This window comes from Mauremys mutica, chromosome 1 (genome assembly GCF_020497125.1).
Source record: "Mauremys mutica isolate MM-2020 ecotype Southern chromosome 1, ASM2049712v1, whole genome shotgun sequence".
Lineage (NCBI taxonomy): Eukaryota > Metazoa > Chordata > Testudines > Geoemydidae > Mauremys > Mauremys mutica.
Window position 1 is genome coordinate 359,210,314 of NC_059072.1, and position 23,520 is coordinate 359,233,833.

The following is a 23,520-nucleotide window of genomic DNA, read 5'->3' on the forward strand; positions in this document are numbered from 1 at the left end:
GGGGGATGCACCCAAGGGCTTTGGGAGGCAGGAGCAGCCAGTGCAGGAAGGCAGCAGGGGTCGGGCCCGCCTCCGCACTCACGGGGCGGCAGGAAGTAGAGCGACTCGGCCCCAGCCTGCTCCGCTCTGCTCCCTTGGCTCCCAGGCTTCGGGGAATGGGGGGAACCGCCCCCAGCACTCACCGGCAGCGTGGCTGGGAGCTGGCAGAGTGGAGTGGGGTGGGGCTGGGTCGCTCCACTTCCCACCACCCAGCAAGTGCAGGGCGGGCCTGACCCCAACCCCTGCCGCAGTCCCCCAGGACACCTAGCTCAGGGGATGGGGTTTGGGGAGGAGGGGACAGAGTGGGGGCAGGGCTGGGGTGGGAAGACGTGGGGCAGGGGCAGAGCAGGGGCAGGGGCTGAGAGGAAGGGGTGGGGCAGAGGCGGAGGCAGCTTCTCTGGACCCTGCTGTGAGCAGCCCACGAGGGGCCCGCTCAGCCGTCTGGGGGATTGGGCTGGAAGCAGTTCGCAGCTGCATCAGGCACCAGGACATTTGGGGCAATTTGTTGCCCCAAATGTCCTGGTGCCCAACGCAGCTGCGTAGTTTGCGTATGGGTAGGGACCCTGAGTCTATGATAGCCAGGACATGGCCTGAGGCAGGACGAGAGGACTTTAGTCAAGTAGGGCTTACACAGATTGATTAGGTTACTAGCTTTTTCAGGGTCTGCATTTTAGTGGCTCCCCGTTCCACCGCCCCACGTCACTTTTAAAAATAATTAATTTGGGCCCAAATCTTGCAATGGCGTCCTCATGGGTGGAGCCCACCCTTCTTGCAGACCCTGGCAATCAGGGCCTTAGGTTGGCAGGGGAGTGGGGGCGATTCTAGGAGGAAATGGAAGAACACAACATTGAGCTGGGATACAACTTCCAAGGGGAATTGAAGTTTTCGTCTTCTGGCCAAGCACAGGGCCCCCTTTGATTTAACCTGATGAAACAAGTCACTTGAATTTTCCAGGAAACCTGATGGTGAAAGTCTGTCACATTGACTCATTTTTCCACCACAGTGTTCTGAGCATGGCTTTGCGGATCAGTTTGGATTTGACGCTGTATATGATAGGATTTAAGACAGGGGGCACAATAAGGTAGATATAGGCCATCATAATGTTAAGCATAAGGGGAACATTGTTACCACAGCGATGGAGAATGGACAGTCCAATCATTGGGATGAAGAAGATTAGGACGGCACAGATATGGGAGACACACGTGTTCAAAGCCTTGAGACATTTTTCCTTGGTCGTGAGGCTGACCACAGTCTTAATGATCAGAACATATGATAGCACAATGAACACAAAATCCACACCCACCGTTGAAAGAATGACAATTAAACCATACAGGATGTTGACTTTTATATCCGCGCAGGCCAGCTTCATGATATCAGAGTGAAAGCAAAATGAGTGGGAAAGCACATTGTTCCCACAGTAGGTTAACCTCTTGAGCAGAAAGGGTATTGGGAAGAGGGAGATCACAGCTCTTGAAACAATCGCCAGCCCTATTTTGATGATGGTTGACTCGGTCAAGATGGACGAATATCTCAGAGGGTTGGAGATAGCGATGAAACGATCGAAGGCCATGGCCAGGAGCACCGAGGATTCCATCACTGACAGTATATGGATAAAATACATCTGGGTGAGACAGGAATTGAACTCAATTTTTCTGATCTTAAACCAAAAGATGCCCAGCGTGGTAGGAAGGGTGCACAAAGCCAAGCCCAGGTCCGTCAAGGCCAGCATGGAAAGGAAGTAGTACGTAGGCTTATGAAGACTTTGGGTCTTCTTGATGATGATCAGGATCAGGCAGTTCCCTGAAAGGCCGACGAGATAGAACACGCAGAAAGGGATGGAGATCCAGTGGTGATTGGCTTCCAGCCCCGGAAAGCCCGTCAGGAGGAAGGTGGAAGGCTGATAGAAAGAGGAATTGGCAAGTGGCATGGTGTGCTGAGGCTGCTCCATCCCACCTCAGATGTCGCACAGCCTAGTGTTAAAAACAAAACAGCCCAGGTCATTTGTCTGTACAGTATATACTGTAGTAAGAGGAGGCCCTAAGATATAAACCTTGGTATCAGAGGCCCGGTATGAGGCCTGAGGCCTGAACTAAAGTAATGGACAAGACTTTGCTAACATAAAGCAAAGTTAAGCTGTGAGCCAGAGGTAGGCCCTGCTCACAGAAGCTGGCACGGAAAGGGATGATGCTGCAGAAACATATATTCACCTAGCATACCGAAGTATAAACATAACATTAGAACACACTATACTGAAACATTCCATAGATAACAAAAGGACAGGCCGACCCATCCCAATGACAGGCAAAAGGGTAAAATGATGAATAGAGTTGTTTTGATTGAACCAACATGTACAAGGTGAGAGGCGGCACCTTAATACGTAGAGGGGTTGTACCTTGCTACGTAGAAAGGTGGCACCTCAATACGTCAGGTGTGATGTGTAACTTGTTTGTATCTGTGTTTAAAAATGCATCCTTGGGGCAGGTGTCTTTGTCCAGCCTAGGGGGCAGTGGAAATCCCGCCACTGACTGAGCTGAGTCCATTGTCAGGGAGTACATATGTACTGGCTAGCTGTATCGCAGCAGCACCTTGGACTACGTTTGCCGGGGAGCCGGAGGCTGTACTTTTTTCGACAATAAACCTGGCTGACGTGCCTTCGTACCTTACTAGACTTTGTGGTTATTGGGGGTTCTCATCGGGTCTGCTGGGTCAGCTATCTGCGCAGAGCTGGGGCAGCACACAGAGGGAACACACGCACGCAGCTGAGTGATATCAACATTGGAGAGAGCAGAGCACCACACCGGTACAGCTCTGACTACCACTCTGACAACATATACAACCCTATAACCACAACCGCCCATCTGATTACCTGCTCTGTGGTACGTTACTACATAACTTCCAAAGCCCCCCATATGCCTAGAGGCTCTACTGAACCTACAGTCATGTAATGATACAAAATTGCATGTAATTACACTGTGCTACAGGGTATACAACCATTTAATAACCACCAAAGCCCCAAGTTCAGACACTGTCATGGATCACTGATGCCTCTTTACAGAATTCCTTAGGCGCGAGGGAATCTCTACCATGATTATCACCTAGACTGAGGTTACGTTGGTAAGCAGGTACAAATTGGGGTAGGTGACACCAAAGTCTTGGAAGAGGGTGAAAGTTAAGGTCTCATTTGCTGCTGTTACATCAATTTTGCAGTCACTCCGGTGTCAAAATGGCATTGCAAAGTGGAGATTTGAGCCCTCAGCCTGAGATAAATGAAGGTGGGGGGTAGCTCCCTTTTCCGGACACCCAGCCAGCCAGTTAGCTAAAAAGTCCCTCTTGGTGGCTGCTTGCTTTACCTGTAAAGGGTTAAAAAGTCCCCCAGGTAAAGAAAAGGGAGTGGGCACCTGACCAAAAGAGCCAATGGGAAGCTTTCTCTTTGTCTCTAGGTTGTTCTCTCTTGGCTGAAGAGACAGGGGCAGCAGGAATGCTGTGTACAGTCTGAATCAGGTACGAAACATTATCTTCCATCCCTAGAAAGCTTCATTGGGACAAGGAATGTTTAGACAGATGCGATCAGGTTCATTTCTTTAATGTGGCTTGTGGATTTCCTCTGTGCTAAGCTCAGGTAGTTTTGTTTTCTTTTGGCACCTTATAGACTAACAGATGTTTGGGAGCATGAGCTTTCATGGGTGAATACCCACTTCATCAGATTTGGGTATTCACCCACGAAAGCTCATGCTCCCAAACGTCTGTTAGTCTATAAGGTGCCACAAGACTCTTTGCTGCTTTTACAGATCCAGACTAATACGGCTACCCCTCTGATACTTGTTTTCTTTTGTAATGACAAGCTGGACCCCAGGGAGCCATGCGTGGTGTTAATCCCTTTTCAGTTGCTCTATAACATCTAGCAATAGCCTGATGTTCCAGATGTGTCTCCTTTCTTCTTTTTTTAATAAAATTTACCTTTTTTAAAAAAAAAAACCTGATTGGTTTTGTGTCTTAAAAGGTCTGTGCATATGTTTTTCAATGAGCTGGTGACAACCACTGGGTTTCCCTTTTGTTTGTTTCCTTTCTTGGCTTTCTCGAGGCGGGGTGGAAAAGCCAAGGGGACTCAGGGAAAACTTTTGAGGATTTGCAAGAGGCAGTGGGTGGTGGCAGCATTTACCAGGCCAAGGTCAGAGAAAAGCTGTAACCTTGGGGGTTTAATACAAGCCTGGAGTGTCAGGTATTAATTTTTAGAATCCTTGCGGGCCCCCACCTTCTGCACTTGGCGTGACAGAGCGGGGATTCAGCCTTGACAGCCTCCTTCACCCTCAGTTCTGAATTTGTCCTCTCGCCAATCCACCAGACCAAGATAGCTGAGTTTCAGTTTCTGCAGCTACTGATCTACAGCCCATCCTCCTTCATTTCAGTATCTGATGGCCAGGGGTGGCTCTATGTATTTTGCTGCCCCAAGTACGGCAGTCAGGAGGCTTTTGGCTGCGTGCCTGCGGGAGGTCCGCTGGTAACACGGATTTGGCAGCATGCCTATGGGAGGTCTGCCGGTCCCGCGCCTTTGGTGAACCCACCGCCGAATTGCCGCCGAAGCCGCGGGACCGGCAGACCTCCTGCAGGCATGCTGCCGAAGGCAGCCTGACTGCTGTCCTCACGGTGACTGGCTGGCTGCCCCCCGCGGCTTGCTGCCCCAGGCACGTGCTTGGTGCACTGGTGCCTGGAGCCACCCCTGCCGATGGCCAGCGGAGAGGGGTAGAACCCCCAGGGGAAGGAAAACACCCGAGAGAAAGTTCTACTCAAAGAGAAACTGTGATTTTTGCGAACGATACTGTGAACCTCTCTTGCGGCACCTATCTGAGGCTTGTACAGGGCTTTACAAACATTAGGGTGAAATTCAAAAACTTCACCAGACACTGAAGTCTTGTTTGGCGGTGTCCAGTGAGGCATAGAGTTAGTGCTGGCCTGCTGGGGTGAATGCCAGCCATTAGTGCATTAGGCCTCAGTGGCAGAGATAGAAGCCAGTATTTTCAAAGGTGCTGAACACCATCAATTCCTTCTGACGTTAATGGGAGCCACAGGTGCTCAGCACCTCTGATAATCAGGCTGCTTAGTTTGACGCAAGGCTTTTGTTAGTTAGCAGTGAGCAGGCCTCAGTCTCCGCCAGGGACATGTTTCATTCGAAAGTGCTATCAGAATCTACCCAGCGGCACTGTATGACCAGGGGTGTCTGATCTGATGTGCTTCAGCACGTACGCTGACCTCTAACTAATGGGGTTAGGAAGGAAACTGTCCTTGGGAACAGATTACTCAGAGCCGCCCGCTGCAGGGCGTCTTGCACCTTCCTTGGAGGCACCTGGCACTGGATGCTACGTCATTTCATCTCTCTGTTTCCTCCCCTGTCCTTTGTCTGTCTGGTCTATTTAGATTTTAAGCTCTTCAGGGCAGGGACTGTATAGTAATTAGTGCAGTGGTGCCTTGATCTCACGTGGAACCTTTAGGGCCTGTGACGTTATGGATATAAATGGGGACCATATAGAACATGGGTTGCAACCAAGGTCCTGTAGTGGCACCAAATCTTAGGTAAAGGGGGTCATCTAAGGTGTCTAAGACCAGGTTCTGGGTTGCTGGTTATGATTATGCTGTCTGTATGTCTGTGTATCATTTTGTAGTTGAAGATATAAGTATTGGCTCTGTACTGTCTGTATTTGGTATTGTGCTCTGCTTCTGGGTGATATCCCAGACAAATTGGTGTTAGCTCTGCCTAGTCTGCTTGATGGCCCATTAAGGACCATCAGCTACACAATTGACCCATGGAGAGAAGGCAAACACGCCTTGTGACTCAGCAAAGTATGCAGGGACTGGCCCATGTGACTCCAGACTCCATTTTGCTGTAATTTTCCACAGTAAGGACAAAGAGGTTCTTACACCTGGAAAAGCCTATATAAGGCTGATGCCTCAACTCCATCTTGTCTTCAATCCTGCTTCTTACCTCTGGAGGGACTTTGCTACAAACTGAAGCTCTGCACAAAGGACTGATGACCCATCCCAGCGGGGGATGTACTCCAGAGACTTGATTTGAACCTGCAATTTATTCCATCACTGCTACAAGCCTGAACTAAGAACTTTGCCATCACTGTATGTAATTGATTCCATTTAGCCAATTCTAGCTCTCATCTCTACCTTTTTCCCTTTATGAATAAACCTTTAGATTTTAGATTCTAAAGGATTGGCAACAGCATGATTTGTGAGTAAGATCTGATGTGTGTATTGACCTGGGTCTGGGGCTTGGTCCTTTGGGATCGAGAGAACCTTTTTCTTTTATTGGGGGTTGGTTTTCATAACCATTCCTCCCCAGGACGGGTGGCATTGGTAGTGATACTGGGAGACTGGAGTGTCTAAGGAAGTTGCTCGTGTGACTTGCGGTTAGCCAGTGGGGTGAGACCGAAGTCCTTTTTGTCTGTCTGGTTTGGTTTGCCTTAGAGGTGGAAAAACCCCAGCCTAGGGCTGTGACTGCCCTGTTTGAGCAATTGGTCCTGAATTGGCACTTTCAGTTGGGTCCCGCCAGAACCGCCTCGTCACAGGGCCTATGACAATACACACACAAATTAAAGTGTTTTCTTATTCTTGTCTAAACTGAAATGAGAGGTTCTGTTAAGGAGCCTGGTTGTCCTGGACCTAAATAATACTTAACTCTCAGTATAAAATGTAACAAGTATGACGAGATTGTAGTTGAATGATGATAGTGCTGCAGGTGCAGAATGCTTCATTTAATAGAGCTCATTTCAGATTAACACGTGTCAACCTGTGGAACTCATTTCCAGAGGATGTTGTGAAGGCTAAGACTATAACAGGGTTAAAAAAGGAACTAGATAAATTCATGGAGGATGGGGCCAGCAGTGGCTATTAGCCAGGATGGGCAGGGATGGTGTCTCTAGCCTCTGTTTGCCAGAAGCTGGGAATGGGCGATAGGGGATGGATCACTTGATGATTCCCTGTTCTGTTTATTCCCTCTGGCCACCTGGCATTGGCCACTGTCAGTAGACAGGATATTGGACTAGATGGACCTTTGTTCTGACCCAGTGTGGCCATTTTTATGTGAATATTCAGCGACACGTGATTTCATTCCTAGCAAGATTTCATCCATTAGTCTCTAAACATGCTTGTAAATATCATAATGAAATCAAAAGTTTGACAGGGACATGAATTCTCCTGCTTGGGCCATACGCCAATGTCTAACCAATGGGCACTGGGAAGAAACTGCCCTCTGGGCAGGTTAGTATTGTTAGCAGTGTTAGGTTATGCTGGCACCTAGTCATCACCAGTCAAGGACCAAGGCCCCGTTGTGCTAGGTGCTGTACAGACAAGTAACAAAGATGGCAGCCCTTGTTGATTGGCTGTGGCAGACATGGTAGAGGGTTCTGCCCTTTACCTTTGCCATGCTCTTGGAAGCTCTGGTGTGATTTGTGTCTGTGGCTTTGGCGAGAAAGCTTTCCCCAGGAGCTGTCTCTGCAAGAGAATCTAGGGTGCGCCACAGTTCTACGGGGCTGGAAGAAAACCATCTCCATCCGGGGGAGAGCTGGTCACTCGTTGCCTTCGCCACCAGCCAAGCTGAACATCGCGTGAAAACAGCCAGGATACGGCCATCTAATTAAGGAGCAGGGATGGTGAGAAACACGACTGGAAACAGCCCCTTGAAACCCTGTGTGCCATGACTGTAGAGGCCAAAATTAATGGTCTGTTACTTCCACTGGCCCTGCAGAGCCGTAAAGTGGGGACAGAGAGAACTGGAACCTGTGAGGCTCAGACAGCAGCTGCAGCATTGTTAACTGAATTCCCCTCGAGCTGCACCAGGGGTTCATTACATCTGTCTGGTACCATGCCCCTCGGCCAGCCCAGAGTCGCCAGCGATGAGGCACTAGCCGCATGGCTGGGTTTCGGATCTGATCACTGCCTAGTAAAGACACATTTTATTTCTCAACTGAATCCCTGAGCTACATGCCGTTTCAGAGATACTTTCCCCAACTTTAAAGGTCCACACCCCCTCCATAAACAATACCCCTCCTGTTAGCCACACACTGAATTTAACACAGCAAGAGACGATCAAGACGCTGCTAAACCAGTTTACTCACCGGGCTGACACAGCAGTGGGAGGTTACGGCCTGTCCCCACGTTACAAAGCTGCACAATCCAGTTCCAGACCGACTGAAGAACTCACATCTGTCTCTCAGGGTGGGGCGGAGGGTGTATATAACACATCCCAAAAATAAGCCAGCTGTGGTCACGTAACCAATCGAGGGTTTCAGGGGAGCCTGAGCTTTCTGAGTGTAAACGCTGTGAAATGTGCAAGGGAAAATACCGTGGAAAGTAAATGATCTTTCCATTTATAAGGCTTTCTCAGTAGAGCTGTTTTTCCCCTGCTGGCTTATTGGGCAGCGTGTTTACTGTTAGCCCTGATTTATGACTGACAAAGCAGCAGGCTGGGATACAAATAACTTTTATTATGAGATTGAAACTGTAATTAAAAGAGTAATAAATTGTAAGGAAAACACAGACATCACAGGCTGCCAAGGGAATAAGGGAGGTGAAATGGTGCCAGCCCTCCCCACCATGCTCCGGATTTATTTAAAAACCATAAAATACTATGTAATGCACAATAAAACCAGATAAAATATTACAGAGCCAGAAAAAGAAGCATTATTAGCTACTGACTCGTACAGTCCTGTGCAGTATCTGCGTTTCTCATATTAATAAATTTATCTTCACAACCTCTGCAGTGAGATAGGGGAACCGCTGTTATCCCATTTTACAGATGGGGGAAACTGAGGCACAGAGAAATGAAGGGACTTGCCCATGTTCACACATGGCACCTGTAGCGGAGCAGGGAATTGATGTGAGCTCTTCTATGGCCCAGTCTGGTTCGTTAACCACAAGAGCATCCTTCCATCCAATCTGTTAAATCATAGTCCAGTGACCTGCATGGATTTGGCGACTTGTGTTCATGTGGGAGGATAGAAATGTTGGTTCCACGGTGCAAATGAATGTACCCTGCATTCCTGGCTCATTTCAATATTGGTTTCCCTAGACTCATTATAGTTCTGGAACGTTCAGAGGGAATCTCTCGAATGGCCTAGACATGACCCATACCTGCCGGAAACACCATGTCAGATTTGCACACAGGGAACCAACTTCTGCTCCGAGCTGCATGGGTGTGAGTCCCAATGAAGTCAATAGGCCTTGCACCCATGTAAACGAGAGCAGGATATGGCCCTCCGTGCTTCTATGTCACTCACTTCTGGTGCTCCCCCGCTAGTAACAGCCCCAGCCCAGGTAGTGGCTTCTGTCTGTTCCATCTCCTGCAACCCAACTTCCACATGAGACATGCGTATCCTGGGTCAAGCATCCCGGCTGTGGGATTCTCTCGTGGGTGTCCCCCGGGCCCCAGCTGTCTCCATGGTTCAGTTCAGAGCCTTGCTATTGGAGACCATTGCTGGCCTATTTGGCTTCTGACAGCTCTTCCTTTCGGGGTTCCTTCCCCTCCTTTTATCCCATGTGCAGGGCCAGTGCAAGGATGTTTCGCTCCCTAGGCAAAACTTCCAGCTTGCGTCTGCCCTGCCTCTGCGCCCCCACCCTGGGGCGCCCCCCTCCCGTGGCAGCTCCCCCCCCTCCGCCCTGAGGTGCCCCCCCACGGCAGCTCCCCGCCTCCGCCCTGAGGCACCCCACCCCGCCCCAGCTCACCCCTGCTCCACGCACGAGCACGAGCACCCTGAGCACGCCGTCGCTGCTTCACTTCTCCCGCCTCCCAGGCTTGCGGCGCCTAAGCTGATTGGCGCCGCAAGCCTGGGAGGCGGGAGAAGTGAAGCAGCTCACCTCTGCCCCGCCTCCTCCCCGAGCACGCCATGGCTGCTTCACTTCTCCCGCCTCTCAGGCTTGCGGCACCAATCAGCTTAGGCGCCGCAAGCCTGGGAGGCGGGAGAAGTGAAGCAGCGACGGCTTCACCCTCGGGGTGAGCTGGGGCGGGGAGTTCCCCTGCGTGCCTCCCCCGCCCTTACTTGCTGCAGGCGGCCCTCCCCGTGCTCCCCTGCCCCAGTTCCCTCCGCCTAAATGCCGGTGGTGACCGGGGCGGCCGAAGATCCAGCTGCCGTGGTCGCTGCAGAAGAAAATGGCGCCCCCCAAATCCCAGTGCCCTAGGCGACCGCCTTGGTTGCCTAAATGGTTGCACCAGCCCTGCCCGTGTGTCAAGCAAGTACTCCCCATTTCTCCGTGAGCTTTTAGCTTCTGCACAGGGAATGCACATAATCCGTGATGAGCACGACAGGACTCAGTTGTGTGTATACGTGTACATGTCTCTACCTAATGATTAAAGCTGCAGGGTCAAGAATATAGGGCAGGAAATGCCAGAATGAGCCTTGACCTCAGACCTTAGTCCCGTCCCCTGCCCATTCAGGCTGTCATATTATGATGATGATTTTATTGCGGCAGGAAGAGGCTGAAGCTGAAGAGGACAAGAGGAGCAGGAGGAAGGAGAGACGGGCTTCCAGTCATGGTCAGCCACCTCCTGCTGAGCCTGAAAACATCTGCCCTCATTGCAATAGAACTTGTGGTTCAAGGATTGACCTTATTAGCCACCTGAGGACCCATAGCTCCCATGGGAGGTGATCATACTCGGGAACGGGTGATGGCCCATCATTGCAGCAGGACCTAGAAGGACCCACTGAGTTTGGGGCCCCATTGTGCAGAGTGCTGCGTGCACATGTGGAGCTCAGTGTCTAGGCAGACAAAGGAGACATTTGGGAGAGAAAATAGAAGCACAGGGCGTGGGCATGACTTGCTCACAGTCACCGAGTAGCAGAGCCAGGACAGAACTCAGGTGTCCTGAGCCCCAGTTCTGTGCCCACTGGGTGTCTACTACCACACTGGCTCACACCAGGAGAAATCAGGAGTTACTCCATTGACGTGAGTGGTGTTACACAGTGTAAAATCAATGATCAGTGAGAGGAGAATCAGATCCTGTTTTTATACGGGTAAGTCTACCCTGCCCACAGCACCGTGATGCCCTGGTCTGCAGACTTAGGCCTGTACTAGCACTTTACAAATAGCCGTGTAGACATCTGAATCTGCTGACTTTCCTCCGAGCTGGGTCACACACACACACACACACACACACACACACACACACACACACACACACACACACACACACACACACACACACAGAGTGAGCTCATCGCTGTGACATTTGAACAATTTACTCCCACACAATTATTCTTCCTGTGATTTTGCTTAATCCCATTTCCCAGGGCTGGGTGTGCTGCAAAGAGGGACACCAGAAACTGGGGAATCCATCGCTTTGCTTTCCCATTGAGACAAAAGCCACTTTCCCATACCCTGGAAGGAGGCAGCCCTGCTTGGAAAACATGCTGAAGTTAAGTGCATTTCTGGCAATGTTTATTCCATGTGCCTTGTCACTGATCCTATTCATATTTATAATGCAGTGCAGGGGTTGGCTACTGAACTTTGATGTGAGGGTGAAGAGGGACCATGTGGAACACGGGGCACTGGAGGATCCTCCCATGGGAAAATGTTTTGACAATACCTGTGCCATCAGGAGCATCCATGACATTCAAGAAGGCACCCTTGGGAAGTCTGTAGGTAAGCTCCAGGGATAAAACAAGGAGCTAGCATCATCTGGGCAATGGTGACAACATCTAATGCTGGTGTGGAAATTTCCCCTCAAATGGTGCATAGGCCGTGCATGGCTGGTCCACTGTGCAGGGTGAATTTCACCCCATTTCTTTACTGTGATGCTCTGAGCAGTGCTCAGGGTGCAGGGTTCCTCTGGGACTGAGCACCTAGAGCCAGAGAAGGATCTGCCACGTGCGCCTGAATCAAAAGGCAAGAAACGCAGGAACAGACCAAAGCTTATTGCTAGGTCTTGGCAGAGCCCAGCAGAAGCTCCGGGGACCATCCCAAGCCCCACTTTCTGAACCTTTTCCAATTCCAATGTACCTTTTTTGAGATGGGGCGACGACATCTGCACGCAGTTGTGACGTTATTGATATAATCTGGGACCATATAGAACATGGTTGCAACCAAGGTCCTATAGTGGCACCAAATCTTATGTATAGGGGGTCATATAAGGTGTCTAAAACAAGATTATGGGTTGCTGGTTATGATTATAGTGTCTATATGTATGTATCATTTTGTAGTTGAAGTAATGAGTATTGGCTCTATACTGTCTGTATTTCAAATTTGTGCTGTGCTTCTGGGAAACATCCCAGACAACGTCCTGGTGTTAGCTCTGCCTAGCCTGCTTGATGGCCCATTAAGGACCATCAGCTACACAATTGACTCATGGAGAGAAGGCAGATATGCCTTGTAACTCAGCAAGGTATGCAGAGACTTGTCCATGTGACTGCAGACTCCATTTTGATGTAATTTTCCACAGTAAGAACAAAGAAGTGTTCTTACACCTGGAAAAAGCCTATAAAAAGCTGATGCTGCATCTCCATCTGGTCTTCAATCCTGCTTCTTGCCTCTGAAGGGAATTTGCTATAAACTGAAGCTCTGAACAAAGGACTGACTGACCCATCCCAGTGGGGGATGTTCCAGAGACTTGATTTGAACCTGCAGTTTACTCCATCACTGCTACAAGCCTGAACTAAGAACTTTGCCATTACTGTATGTAATTGATTCCATTTAACCAATTCTAGCTCTCATCTACATCTTTTTCCTTTTATGAATAAACCTTTAGATTCTAGAGGATTGGCAACAGTGTGATTTGTGGCTAAGAACTGATCTGTATATTGACCTGGGTCTGGGGCTTGATTCTTTGGGATCGAGAGAAACTTTTTCTTTTATTGGGGTGTTGGTTTTCATAACCATTCATCCCCAGTACGAGTGGGAGACTGGTGGTGATACTGGGAGACTGGAGTGTCTAAGAAATTGCTTGTGTGATTTGTGGTTAGCCAGTATGGTGAAACCAAAGTCCTTTTTGGCTGGCTGGTTTGGTTTGCCTTAGAGGCAGTGGGTGAGGCAGTGGGTAGGGGTGCGGGGGGTGAGGACTTCAGCTGGGAGTGCAGGCTTTGGGGTGAGGATGGGGATGAGGGGTTTGGAGGGTGAGAGGGGGTCAGGGCTGGGACAGGGGTTGGGGCGCAGGAGCGGGTCATGGTGAAGGATCTAGGCAGCACTTACTTCAGACAGCTCCTAAAAGCAGTGGCATGTTCTCCCTCCAACTCCTACCCAGAGGCACGGCCAGGGGGCTCTGCACACTGCCCTGTCTGCAGACGCCACCCCCACAGCTCCCATTGGCCGGGAACTACGGCCAATGGGAGCTGTGAAGCTGGCGCTTGGGGTGGAGACAGCGTGCGGAGCCTCCTGGCTGCCCCTATGCGTAGGAACTGGAAGGGGGACATACCGCTACTTCTAGGTGCTGTGTGAAGCTACGGCAGGCAGGAAACCTGCCTTAGCCCCGCTCTGCCACCAAGTAGACTTTTAACGGCCTGGTCAGCGGTGCTGACTGGAGCCACCATGGTCCCTTTTCGACCAGGCCTTCCTGTCAAAAACTGGACACCTGGCAACAGTAGTGCCAGCCACTAGACCCTGCCCTCCCCCGTGCTGCTGTGTAGGGCCCCAGATCACTCCTGCGGAATGCACACAAAATTGAGCTTTATTAGCCACCTGCAAGACCCAACCCTAACTCTTGTCCAAGGCCCGGAGGCGGCTCTCCTCTTCGGAGGCGGTGCTGTTGAGTGACGGGGACAGCTTCCTCCGCCGGGCCTGCATCCTCTCCCGCAGGGCACACAGGTTCTCCACGCGCAGCGCTGGCGTTCTGTCGTGTACGTGGCGAAGGTGGGCGTGAGCACGATGCTGGTGGAACCGGCACACCTGGCTGCTCTTGCCAGGACGTGACCCTGGCTGCGGAAGCTCAGTTTCCAGCCCGGCCCGGTGCCCACGGTGCTCCAGGTTAGACGCTCCGACTATCCCGGATGTGTCCTCGGTGGCATTTCCTCCCCCACCATTGGCTGGTGTGGCCACCCCGTGGCCTTGCCTGGCCTCCTGCGTGTGCCCTGCCGATCCTGGACTCCCTCTCTCACCAGGGATTCCTCATCTCTGCTTCTGGACCTTGTTCTTCTGCCAGTGGGCCTCCCTCTGCTGCCGGATCTCCACTCTCTGCTGCGGGCCTGGGTCCCCTCGCTGCCCGGTCCTCTGGCCCTGCCGCTGCACCGCGGGCCTTCCACCCGGCTCTTGGAGTGGCCCCGTGGGCGAGAAGGGCTGAGTCCCCGACCCTGCTGCTCTCTGGGCTTTTTTCTGGAGGACTCCCTGAGAGACGGCTGATTGGAGCCCAGGGCTGCTGAGACAGACTGTGGGACTCCTTTGCCTCCTTCTCCCTTGTGACTGCCGGTTGTTCTGGTGTCCCTGGCGGTGGGGCAGGCTGGGGGTGGTGGCCATGGGGCAGAAGGTCCCGCTGGCACAGCTGGCGTCCCACTGGGGTCATGCACCTTCCCCTCCCTGCATTCGGTCACTTTCAGGGTCACCCGCTCTTGGTATCCACCATACTCTGCTGAGGGCCCTATTTCCTCTGGAGAAGGTTCTTCTCCCCTGGTCACGCTGTCCCCTTGCCTGGCATCGGGGGAGGCTGCCCTAGATCCCTGGGGAGCCCCATTCCCTGGCAGCCCTCTGGTCCGAGCGGCTCCGGCTGGCTCCTTTCTCCCAGCACCGTCCATCTCCTCCGCGCTGGAACACAGCTGGCATCTCCTGACCTCTGCCCGCACGTGAACGTTGGCATTGAAGGTCACGCTCTTGGGGGATGGGTCGAGTTTCTGAGGGGGTGGCGGGGCTCCGTGTGGTGCAGCCACTGACCTGTCAACCTGCCCTCTCTTCTCCACCGATGCCCTGGAGGTGACGTGTTTGAGGAAGCCCTGCATGATTCCCCTGAAGGTGGAGCCCTTCCCCTTGCAGGGGACAGACGGTGACTCGGCCCCTCTCCCTGGAGGTGCACGGGGCGGCTGTTCTGCCCCGGAAGGTGCCTCAGTCAGCACCAGGGCCTCTGTCTGCCTCATGTTGGTTCCAGCCCTGGGGCCTGTCCCCTCCGCCGGCATCTCTCTCATGCCGCGTCGCCCCTCGGTGTCCCTCCTCACCTTCCACCCCAGGCTGCCTTCTCCTTCCGCATCCCAGGCTGACACGGCCTTGCTGTCCCAGTCCCCGACCATCTCCTCAGCGCCAGCTGGACCTTTGTACGGGGGGGCGCCAGCTGCACGGCTCAGATCCCGAGACCGCTGGTAGGATGCACCTTGCTCCCCTCTGCAGACATCACCTGAAGTCTCCCTGTCCCTCGGGAGCATGTGAGTCTCTAGCTGAGTCCTCACCACGTCTGACTTCCCAGCCCCCTCGGCAGGACAGGGCTGGGGGCTGAGTCCCTCCTCACCGGCGGTGAAGAGGCCATGGCACGTCTCACACAGGTACTGGTTTGCCTGGCTCTGGGACTCTCTGATCAGTCTCTGGTCCAAGGAGCCAGCTCTCGGGAATCCCGGCTCTCCTGTGCCCGCGGGGCGGGCTCTTTCTCCCAGGGCTTCCTGACGGGGCCCTCCCAGCTGGCTTCTCCGGCCCCTCCTGCGCTGCAGCCGGATGTTCATTTCCCGCCTGTGTTCCTGGGCAGCGGCTCTCAGCCGCTCAGCTGCCATGTCGGCATAGATGGCCTGGGAGCGTATGACGCAGGGCGGCAGGATGAAGGAGCCCAGGGCCTTCTGTGCCAGGTGGATGTCCAGCCGGTGTGCCGCGGCCCGCGGAGAAGCAAGATGCACCCGTGCCAGCATGGGCCCCTCGGGCGCTGGGCGAGAGGCTGCGCGAGAGCTTTCTCCCTCAGACCAGTCAGAGGCCCTGGACTCGCTGCCCTCCGGAGACGACGGAGAGGAGGCAGGCGGTTCATATTTTGCCACACTGGGAGTGCCCTGCCCCTGCCATCCAGGCTCAGCATGCAGAGGGCTCGGAGCTGCCGCGTCTCCTAGGAGAGTTGCTGACCCCCTTGAATGGATACGCTGCGTCTGCCACCCAGGAGAGCTGGCCCCCGGAGAGCGGGCGCCGTCCCACCCCTCGAGCTTGCAGCACAGGCAGTCCAAGCATGTGCAATGGTCCATTTCCAGGTGGCCCACGATTTCCAGAGACAGAGACTGCTTCCCCCCTGGGCCATGGCGGCTGCGGCTCCGAGCTATTCTCCTGAAGCTGGATTCCAGCTCCCGCGAGATCCTCTTCTCATTCCAAACAGCTGTCTCCACAGCGGAGCTCCGGGAGCGCCTGCCAGTCCTCGCCATCCGCGGAGCTCCTTCGCCATCGTGGGTCCTCCACTGCCCAGGACTTTCCTCAGAGCTCTGCTCTCTCTGCTGTGGGTAAGACTCATGGGCCACCCGGCGCAAGGCCCGTCCCTGGGACTCCTGGGCCCTGTGGGAAATTCCCAGCACCTTCTTCCTGGGAAAGTCCAGGGTGGATTTCAGCTCTGCCTTGTCCTCCGGGAAGTGGCGTGGGGAGCTGGGGGGCCCTTCCCCATCGCTCGTCTGGGAGGTCTCCTGGCTTCTCCTGCTGCTGCTCCCCAGGGTGTGTTGGGACACTGCCTCAGGGCAGCTGGCTTTGCCCTCCTTTACCCCCATTTCAAGCCAGTGCTGGGACCGGTGGCTGAGGGGCTCCCCGGGGCATGGCTGGAGCTCTTCCGATTGCCCCGTGGAGAGGGCTGTAGGACCTCGCGGGGGTGTAGGGGAGACATGGAGCAGGGTCTGGGTTTGGCCTCTGGGCTCTGCTCCTGGTGAGGCAGGCGGCAGGAACAGCCTTAAGGACTCCAGGATCCTCTTGGGCAGGCCCCATCTCTGCTCCAGGGCCAGTTTCCTGACGTGTGACTCCAGGCGCTCCCTGGTTTCCGTGTGCAGGAAGAGCAGGCTGCCCGTGGTGAAGCTCTCGCTGGCTGGGGCCTGGGCCCGCCTCGGGGGGCCCCTCCCAGGTGGTGGGGGTGTGAACGCGCCCAGGGATCTCAGCACGACCCGCGGTAAGCCCCACTCATGCTGGAGCTTCTTTCTCAGGATGTGGCTGTTTAGACGGTCCCTGGCCTTGGCTGTGACCAGAGGCGGCCCCGAGACCAGAGGCGGCTCCTTGTAGCCATTCCTCTCCGGCTCCTCAGCCCCCATGCGTCCAGCCAGGCCCATCTGCATCCGGGCCCTCCCTGCTGCACTCCCCAGCGGCACAGCTGGAGCCTTCGGCATCATCCTCCGCAGAGACGCCGCCTGCAGCGTGGGCAGCCCCCAGAAATGCACCAGCTGCTTGTGTCTCACGTTCATGTCCAGTGTATTCATAGCCGTGGGCGGCAGGCAGAGCAGGGAGCCGGCCCTGGACTTGGGGGGCTTCTGGCCTGCGCAGATCAGCCTGGGGAGGCGGATCCTCTCCCCCTCCCTGGCCACTCTCTGGGATCTCTTCACTACGGCCGGCCTCACCCCCAGCCTGATCTCTAGGCACTTCCTCGCAAGGTGCTGCTGGAGCTCATCCCTCCGCTCAGCAGCAAGGCCATGCGTTCTGCTGTCTCCTGCCAAGCGGCTCCCTGCAGGGACGTCTGGCTGGCTGGGCCCCAGCCGGCTTTGCCCAACGCCCTTTTCTCCACCGGCCCCAGGAAGCTGCGGGCCAGCCGGCGGGGCAAAAGCAGCAAACAGCCGCAAGGACTCCTGGATCCTCCGGGGAAGGCCCCACCTCCGCTGCAGCATCATCTTCCGGAGGTGACGCTCCAGGCGGCCTCTCGTGTCCCCGTCCATGAGCGAAGGCTCCTGCCCCAGGACGAGGACGTGCAGCTCGGCGCGCTGGCGGGCTGCGGTCGGTCCCGGCAGTGGGGGCTCCGGCACAAAGGCTCTGAGCGACCGTTCGATGAGTGCAGGGAAGCCCCACTCGTGCTGCAGCCTCTTCTTCCTGACATGCAGCTCCAGGGCCTCTCTGGCCTCCGGGCCCAGGAACAGAGCCTCCCGCGCCCAGAATTCGACTTCAGCCTCACGGGGTGGAACCGGCCCAGGGGGCGCCCTGGGGACCATCCTGCTGAGGGACTGGGTGTAGAGAGTGCCCAGGCCCCACAGGGCCGTGAGATGTTTGTGCTGCACATTCAGCTCGAGGTGGCAGTCGTCCTCCGGGTGCACGAAGGGCAGCAGGGGTTTCCTGGCTTTCGGGGCCCTGTCCCCAGCCGGGATCAGCTTGGGGAGGGGCAGCCGGGACACGAGATGCAGCCTTTGCCAAGAGCGTCTCACTGCAGCGGGGACGGCCCCCAGCCGGGTCTCCACACATTTCTTTGCCACGTGGATCTGCAGCCGCTCCTGAGCGTCACGTCCCAGGCTGAGCCGCGGGTGGGGAGCAGCGACCACTCTCCTGGCTTTCCCCAGACCCTGCTCCAGGTGCACGGTGCTCTTGTGCCAGGGCAGCAGGGAAGGTCCCTCTGCATCCTTTTCTGTACGGCTGCGAGGCCTGAATTCCACAGGGGCTGAGGCAGGCTGGAGCAGCCGCACCGACTCCTGGATCCTACTGGGCAGCCCCCAGCGCCGGTGCATGAGTCTCTTGCGGAGGCTGAGCTCCAGCTCTCGTCTGCTGCCCTCACTGAGGAAGGACAGCTCGGGCTGGAGAATGGCCACGTCCCTGTCGGCCGGCGGAGGGGCCTTGGGCTGGCCGGGGCGGGGTGCTGCCGCCATCAGGCCCCGCATGGAATTCTGGATGATCACAGGCAGCCCCCACTCATGCTGCAGCCTCTTCTTCCTCACGTGCAGCTCCAGCTCCTCCCGGGCTCCCGGTGGGAGGAAGGGCAGCTCCTGCTCCGTGAACTCGGTCCCAGCTGCGCGGGAGCTGGCGGGCGGCGGGGCGGGCGAGGGGCCTGCGTGGAACAGCTTGGCCAGGGACTGTCGGTACAGCGTGGGCAGCCCCCACCTGAAGCTCAGGTGCTTGTGGAGAAGGTTGAGCTCCAGGTGATCCGAGGCCGCCTGCCCCAGGAAGAGCAGCTCCCGGGGCCGCAGCTCCAGGGATCTCTGGCCCGGCCGAATCAGCCGGGGCAAGGGGAGCTTTCCCACCCGGCGGGCGGCTTCCTGTGAGTGTTGGGCCCTGCGGGGGATCAGGCCCAGACGGATCTCTATGTTTTTCCTGGTCACATGTCTCTCCAGCAGCTGGTGGCACGTGTCCCGGCTGAGCTGCTGGTGCCATGCAGTTCCCAGGGGCCCGGCTAAGGAGACATCCACCGCTGTGGGGCCCACGGGTGCCACCCTGGAGGGTGATTCTCTTGGAGCCCTTCTCGCTGATAGCCCCCTGAGCGGCCGGCTGGCCCTTCTGCCTTGCGTGTCTGGATGTGTCCCCGGAGCTGCGGTCGTGGGGGGCATGAAGCCCCGCAGGGACTCCTGCACCCTCCTGGTGAGCCCCCACCTCCTCTCGGCCACCCTCCGCCGGATGTGGGCTTCCAGCTCCCTCTTGGTGGCCAGAGGGATGGGAGGGGCCCCGCTGCTGACACGGAGCTCCATGGCTGCCGTTTTCCGGCTGCCTGCCTGGCGCTCGGGAGGGGAGCGGGACTTGCTGGGTGGGAAGGGGCCCTGCGCCGGTGGGAGGACCTGGTCGCCTATAGATGTCCTAGAGCAGCACCACTGCAGCACATCCAGGCCTCTACCGAGCAGGCTTCTCCCTTTGGAGTGGGAGGCGGGAGTAGGAGGTGACCCTGGCCCGACAGGGACCCACGCGCTGGCCCTGTCGGCGTATACCAGCCGCTCGGCTTGCCGGGCCGCCTCGTCGCACAGGGCGCAGTCTGTGTTGTCACAGAGCAGCTGGCGGATGGAGCGGCGCCTGGCGGCTCGGTGAGCGCGGCGTGGGGGGTCCCGGCACAGCCGGTCACGCGGCTGCTTCACCCGCTGCTTCTTTGCACCTAAAACAGAACAGCAGAGAGGGCTTCTGAGGAGAGATGGGGCCTGTACGTAGCGGGGGCCACGGGCACCCGAACCGTGACCCCACCCACCTGTACCGCCCCAACCCCGAATCCTCATTCCCGCACTGCTCCTAACCCCGAGGCCCTGCCCCGTGCCACTCCTTCTCCCAGCGCCCCACCCGCCTGTGACCCATTCCCCCCGAGGCCTCGCCCCCACATCAAGCCCCGCTCCTCCGCCACTGCTTCCCTCCAAGAGCCTGCCCCCCGCTTGCTCTTTCTTCTCTGCACGCCCTGCCTCCTGTTGCTCGCCCTTACAGCCAGTCAAAAGTGAGTGGGCATGGCCGCCCGGCCCCCTCATTGCAGTGCCCTGGCCCCAGGCCACTCTGCGCTGCTGCTCCAGAACCAGGCATGCTGAGCTTGTGAGAGCCCAGAGCCTGATGAAACACTCCGCCAGCACCACGCCGGGCCCCCTCTCAAACACTGCCAGTGCTGTGAACCTGGCCACGGTGAAGTCCCAGCGCCGTGAACCCGGCCCGGGCATTGTGCCAGGGCCGTGAATCTGTCCGGTGCGCTGTCCCAGTACCAGAAACCCGGATGGCACATGGTCCTGGTGCAAATAACCCAGCCGGTCCCCCATCCTGCAGAAATGGGTCTCGCCAGTGTGCGGGATCCCAGGAAATCTCTCTGGCAAATGTCAGGGGCTGGCAGCACCGAGCAGCCTTGGCCTTGCAAGCCCTGGTACGATGCACAGCAACGGAGTGCCAGAGGGCTACACCCCTATCCAAGACAGAGCAGACGGGCTGAAATAAAGACAAGATCTGCTGGGCAGTGGGCAGTGCCTCCTGCTGGCAAAGCTGCCCTGTTCTGGGAAGGGCAGGTAGCTCCCCCCCGATGCTCACCATTAGCCTGCGCAAAGCCCTGGAGGACATGGGGACAACCTGCCAGAGGGGACAGACAATGGGGTGTTTGCCTCCATCGCGGCAAAGCCCCCAGGCGACGGTTCGTTAGCACCGTGTCAGCTTATCCCGGCTCCAGTCAGCACCTTGGCTCCTGCTCCCATCCCCAGGGGCAGGCCAAGTCTGGGGGGCCTCGTGTGGGACCCCTGGGCCAGGGTGGAGCCTTGGGAGAAGCCCTGGGATTCTGAGCCAGGGAGCCGTCAGAGAGCGTGAGGCAGGGCCTTACCTTCTCCCTCGTCCTCCGTCCCCCTCCACCGGAGCCTGCTGACCAGAAGAGCCTGCGGGAGCCAAGGAAGCGGCTGAGTTACGTGGTACCCAGACTGAGGCCGTGCAGTGCCAGCCTCCCGCCCAGCCCAGCCCGGTGCCAGGGGTGCCCACGCTTCCCTCCACCTCCTGCAGCTGGAGAACTACAGGCTCCTTCGGCCATGCCCCGTGGTCCTCACCCAAGTGTCATTGGAACAATCCTGGGTCCCCCACTCCCCGACATCGGGGCATCGCCACACCAGAGTCACAGCAGGGCCCTGGGAGAAAGGCCAGGCTGTGCCCACGGCCTCTGCAGCCGCGCCCCACTGGAGCCAGCTTACACCAAGTGTCTGGGATGTTCTGCTGCCCCCGGGCCCACATGCATGGGCCCCATCTGCCCCTGGAGCTGGCAGGGTGATTCCCAGCTTGCACAGACAGTTTCATGCTACATCCCCTCCAACTAGCGCGCTAAACCCACAGATGTAAGCGTGGTTTCGTGCACAGCAGCAGCACAGGCTAGGACAGACCCGTCTGGCTGCCATGGGTACGGACGGGGGCAGCTAGCCTGTGCCACAGCTCCGGCTGCCCGTGCCACCAGTCGGTGAGAGCTAGCGTGAGAACCCCATGCCAGCTGGGAATCGCCCCTTAGCTCTGGGTAGGGGCAGCCACAGAGCCGGAGTGGCCTCTTTCTGCAGCCTCCCAACCAGGTAACCTGGGCTTCCATCTCCAACCACATGCCAAGGGGTCCCTGGCTCACCACTTCCTCCCTCCCCCCCGCAGCCCATGGCCATACGCCAGGGAACACAGGCTGGAGGGACTGCCCTGGGCTCCCCTTTCTATTGCCTGGGCACCAGGCTGCCCCTGGCACTCCCTCAGCCCCTTGAATTCCAGGCTGCCCCATTCTGGCACCAGCTGAGCTGCGGATTATAGACTGTTCAAGAAACCGAGGCCGTAGGAGCTGCTGCATCGCCCCCTGGGCTCTGGGGACCCCGGCACCAAGAAGCCCAAGCAGGGCCATGTGCTGGGACGTTAGTTCAGGGGCTGGGGCCGGTTGAACCATTCAAGGCCCGGTTGTTTTGGGGAGCTGGGTGACAAACACAGACACTGTAGCCGGCTGGGCACCCTGCCCGGAGCCGAAACGGCATCAGCCGCAGAGGAACCCTGGGGGAGGGGCAGCAGGTTCCTCCTTCGCTGTCCGTGGGCCCTGGGTCTGACCCTTGCGGGGGGTGATTTCTGCCCTCGGTGTTATGAGTCGAATGAGGACCAGGCCCTTGGGCTTCGCAATGTGCTCTGGCTTCCTCTTCTCACCCCGTCTCCCCTGGTTCCCACCTGCGAGCCCAGCTCCCCAACTGATCTGGGACCCGAGGCAGGATCCCCAACTGACCACACCCAAAGATCCGTCCTGGATTCCCCCTTTCTCCCCCCACCTCTTGCCTGGTCTCTCCCTGGCCGGCTGGGAGGCCAGGGACCCAGGAAAGCTTGTGGCTTTGGGAGGGAGCTGGGAGGTTTTGTTGGTCAACTTCCCCCAGCGGAGGGAAATAACTGGCCAGAGCTGGCTTAGTGCCAGGGGTGCCGGGAAGCCTGGGACCACGAGGGAGAGCCCTGGCATTTCTAGCACTAGCTGGTGGTCGGGGCAGTAAGGAACAACCAATGAATGGAGCCACGAGCTCTGTCTGTGGCCCTGTCTCTCGCTGCAGATGTGCCCCACCAGCCCAATGGGGCCTGGTCAGAACAGGGGGCCTCGGGCGCTCCTACCCACCCACCCTCCCTTCCGTGGGGCTGTGTCCAGGCAAGCGCAGGATGGCTGAAGGGGAGCTGGGGGGGGGGGTCCTCCTACCATCCTGCTTCTCCAGGAGAAGCTGTGCTGCGTCGCCATGGCCACCCAGATGACCAGGACCAGAAGGACGGAGGTGTACAACACCCAGGAGCTGTCAAAGCAGGCACAGAACCAGCTCTGCATGATCCCCACTCCCGCGTCAAACATGCTGGGGAGGACGGTCTGGACACGCACTGAGCGTGGAGACACTACACTCCCTGCTGCTGCTGTGGCTGGATCTCGCCTGAGGGGCTGTTTGTTCCAGTGACGCATCATAAAGGGCCAGGACCAGGCGGGTCCTGACATCACAAAGGGACTGCAGGCATCAGAGGTGGGCAAGACCCTGGCTCCCTGCAGCCCCTCCCCAGCACCCCATGTAGGTACTTAGAGACTGTGACAGAGTCACCCTGTAACCCTCTCTTCGTTAATCAAAAGAGACTGAGCTCCGTGAGTCTCTCACTAGGCGGCAGAGTTTCTAACCTTTGAATCAGTCTTTCATTGATAACATTGTGACAGTGCTGCCCGTGGGAGCCAGCTGAGTTCACTCAATCAGGGTGAACAGCAGACCAAAC

At 56.5% G+C, this 23,520-nt stretch overlaps 1 protein-coding gene across 2 annotated transcripts; it reads right to left on the bottom strand.

Moving 5' to 3' along the window:
- Positions 1 to 326: 326 nt before the first annotated feature.
- On the bottom strand, positions 327 to 23,197 carry LOC123374231 (olfactory receptor 51G2-like). 2 transcript variants are annotated; one of them, XM_045023956.1, is made up of 3 exons: positions 22,970 to 23,197; positions 21,116 to 21,167; positions 327 to 2,009 (listed from the first exon to the last, which is right to left on the bottom strand). In XM_045023956.1, the coding sequence occupies exon 3, from the start codon at positions 1,985 to 1,987 to the stop codon at positions 1,016 to 1,018; it is 972 nt and encodes a 323-aa protein (XP_044879891.1). In that variant the 5' UTR covers positions 1,988 to 2,009; positions 21,116 to 21,167; positions 22,970 to 23,197; the 3' UTR covers positions 327 to 1,015. The 2 variants fall into 2 exon arrangements, with proteins under 2 accessions (XP_044879891.1, XP_044879881.1); XM_045023946.1 differs by lacking the exons at positions 21,116 to 21,167; positions 22,970 to 23,197 and adding an exon at positions 8,157 to 8,368.
- Between the last annotated feature and the right edge of the window lie 323 nt (positions 23,198 to 23,520).

What these genes read in the sequence shown, in the direction of transcription:
- LOC123374231 (XM_045023956.1), bottom strand. Translation starts at nt 1,987, where the DNA reads ATGGAGCAGCCTCAGCACACCATGCCACTTGCCAATTCCTCTTTCTAT.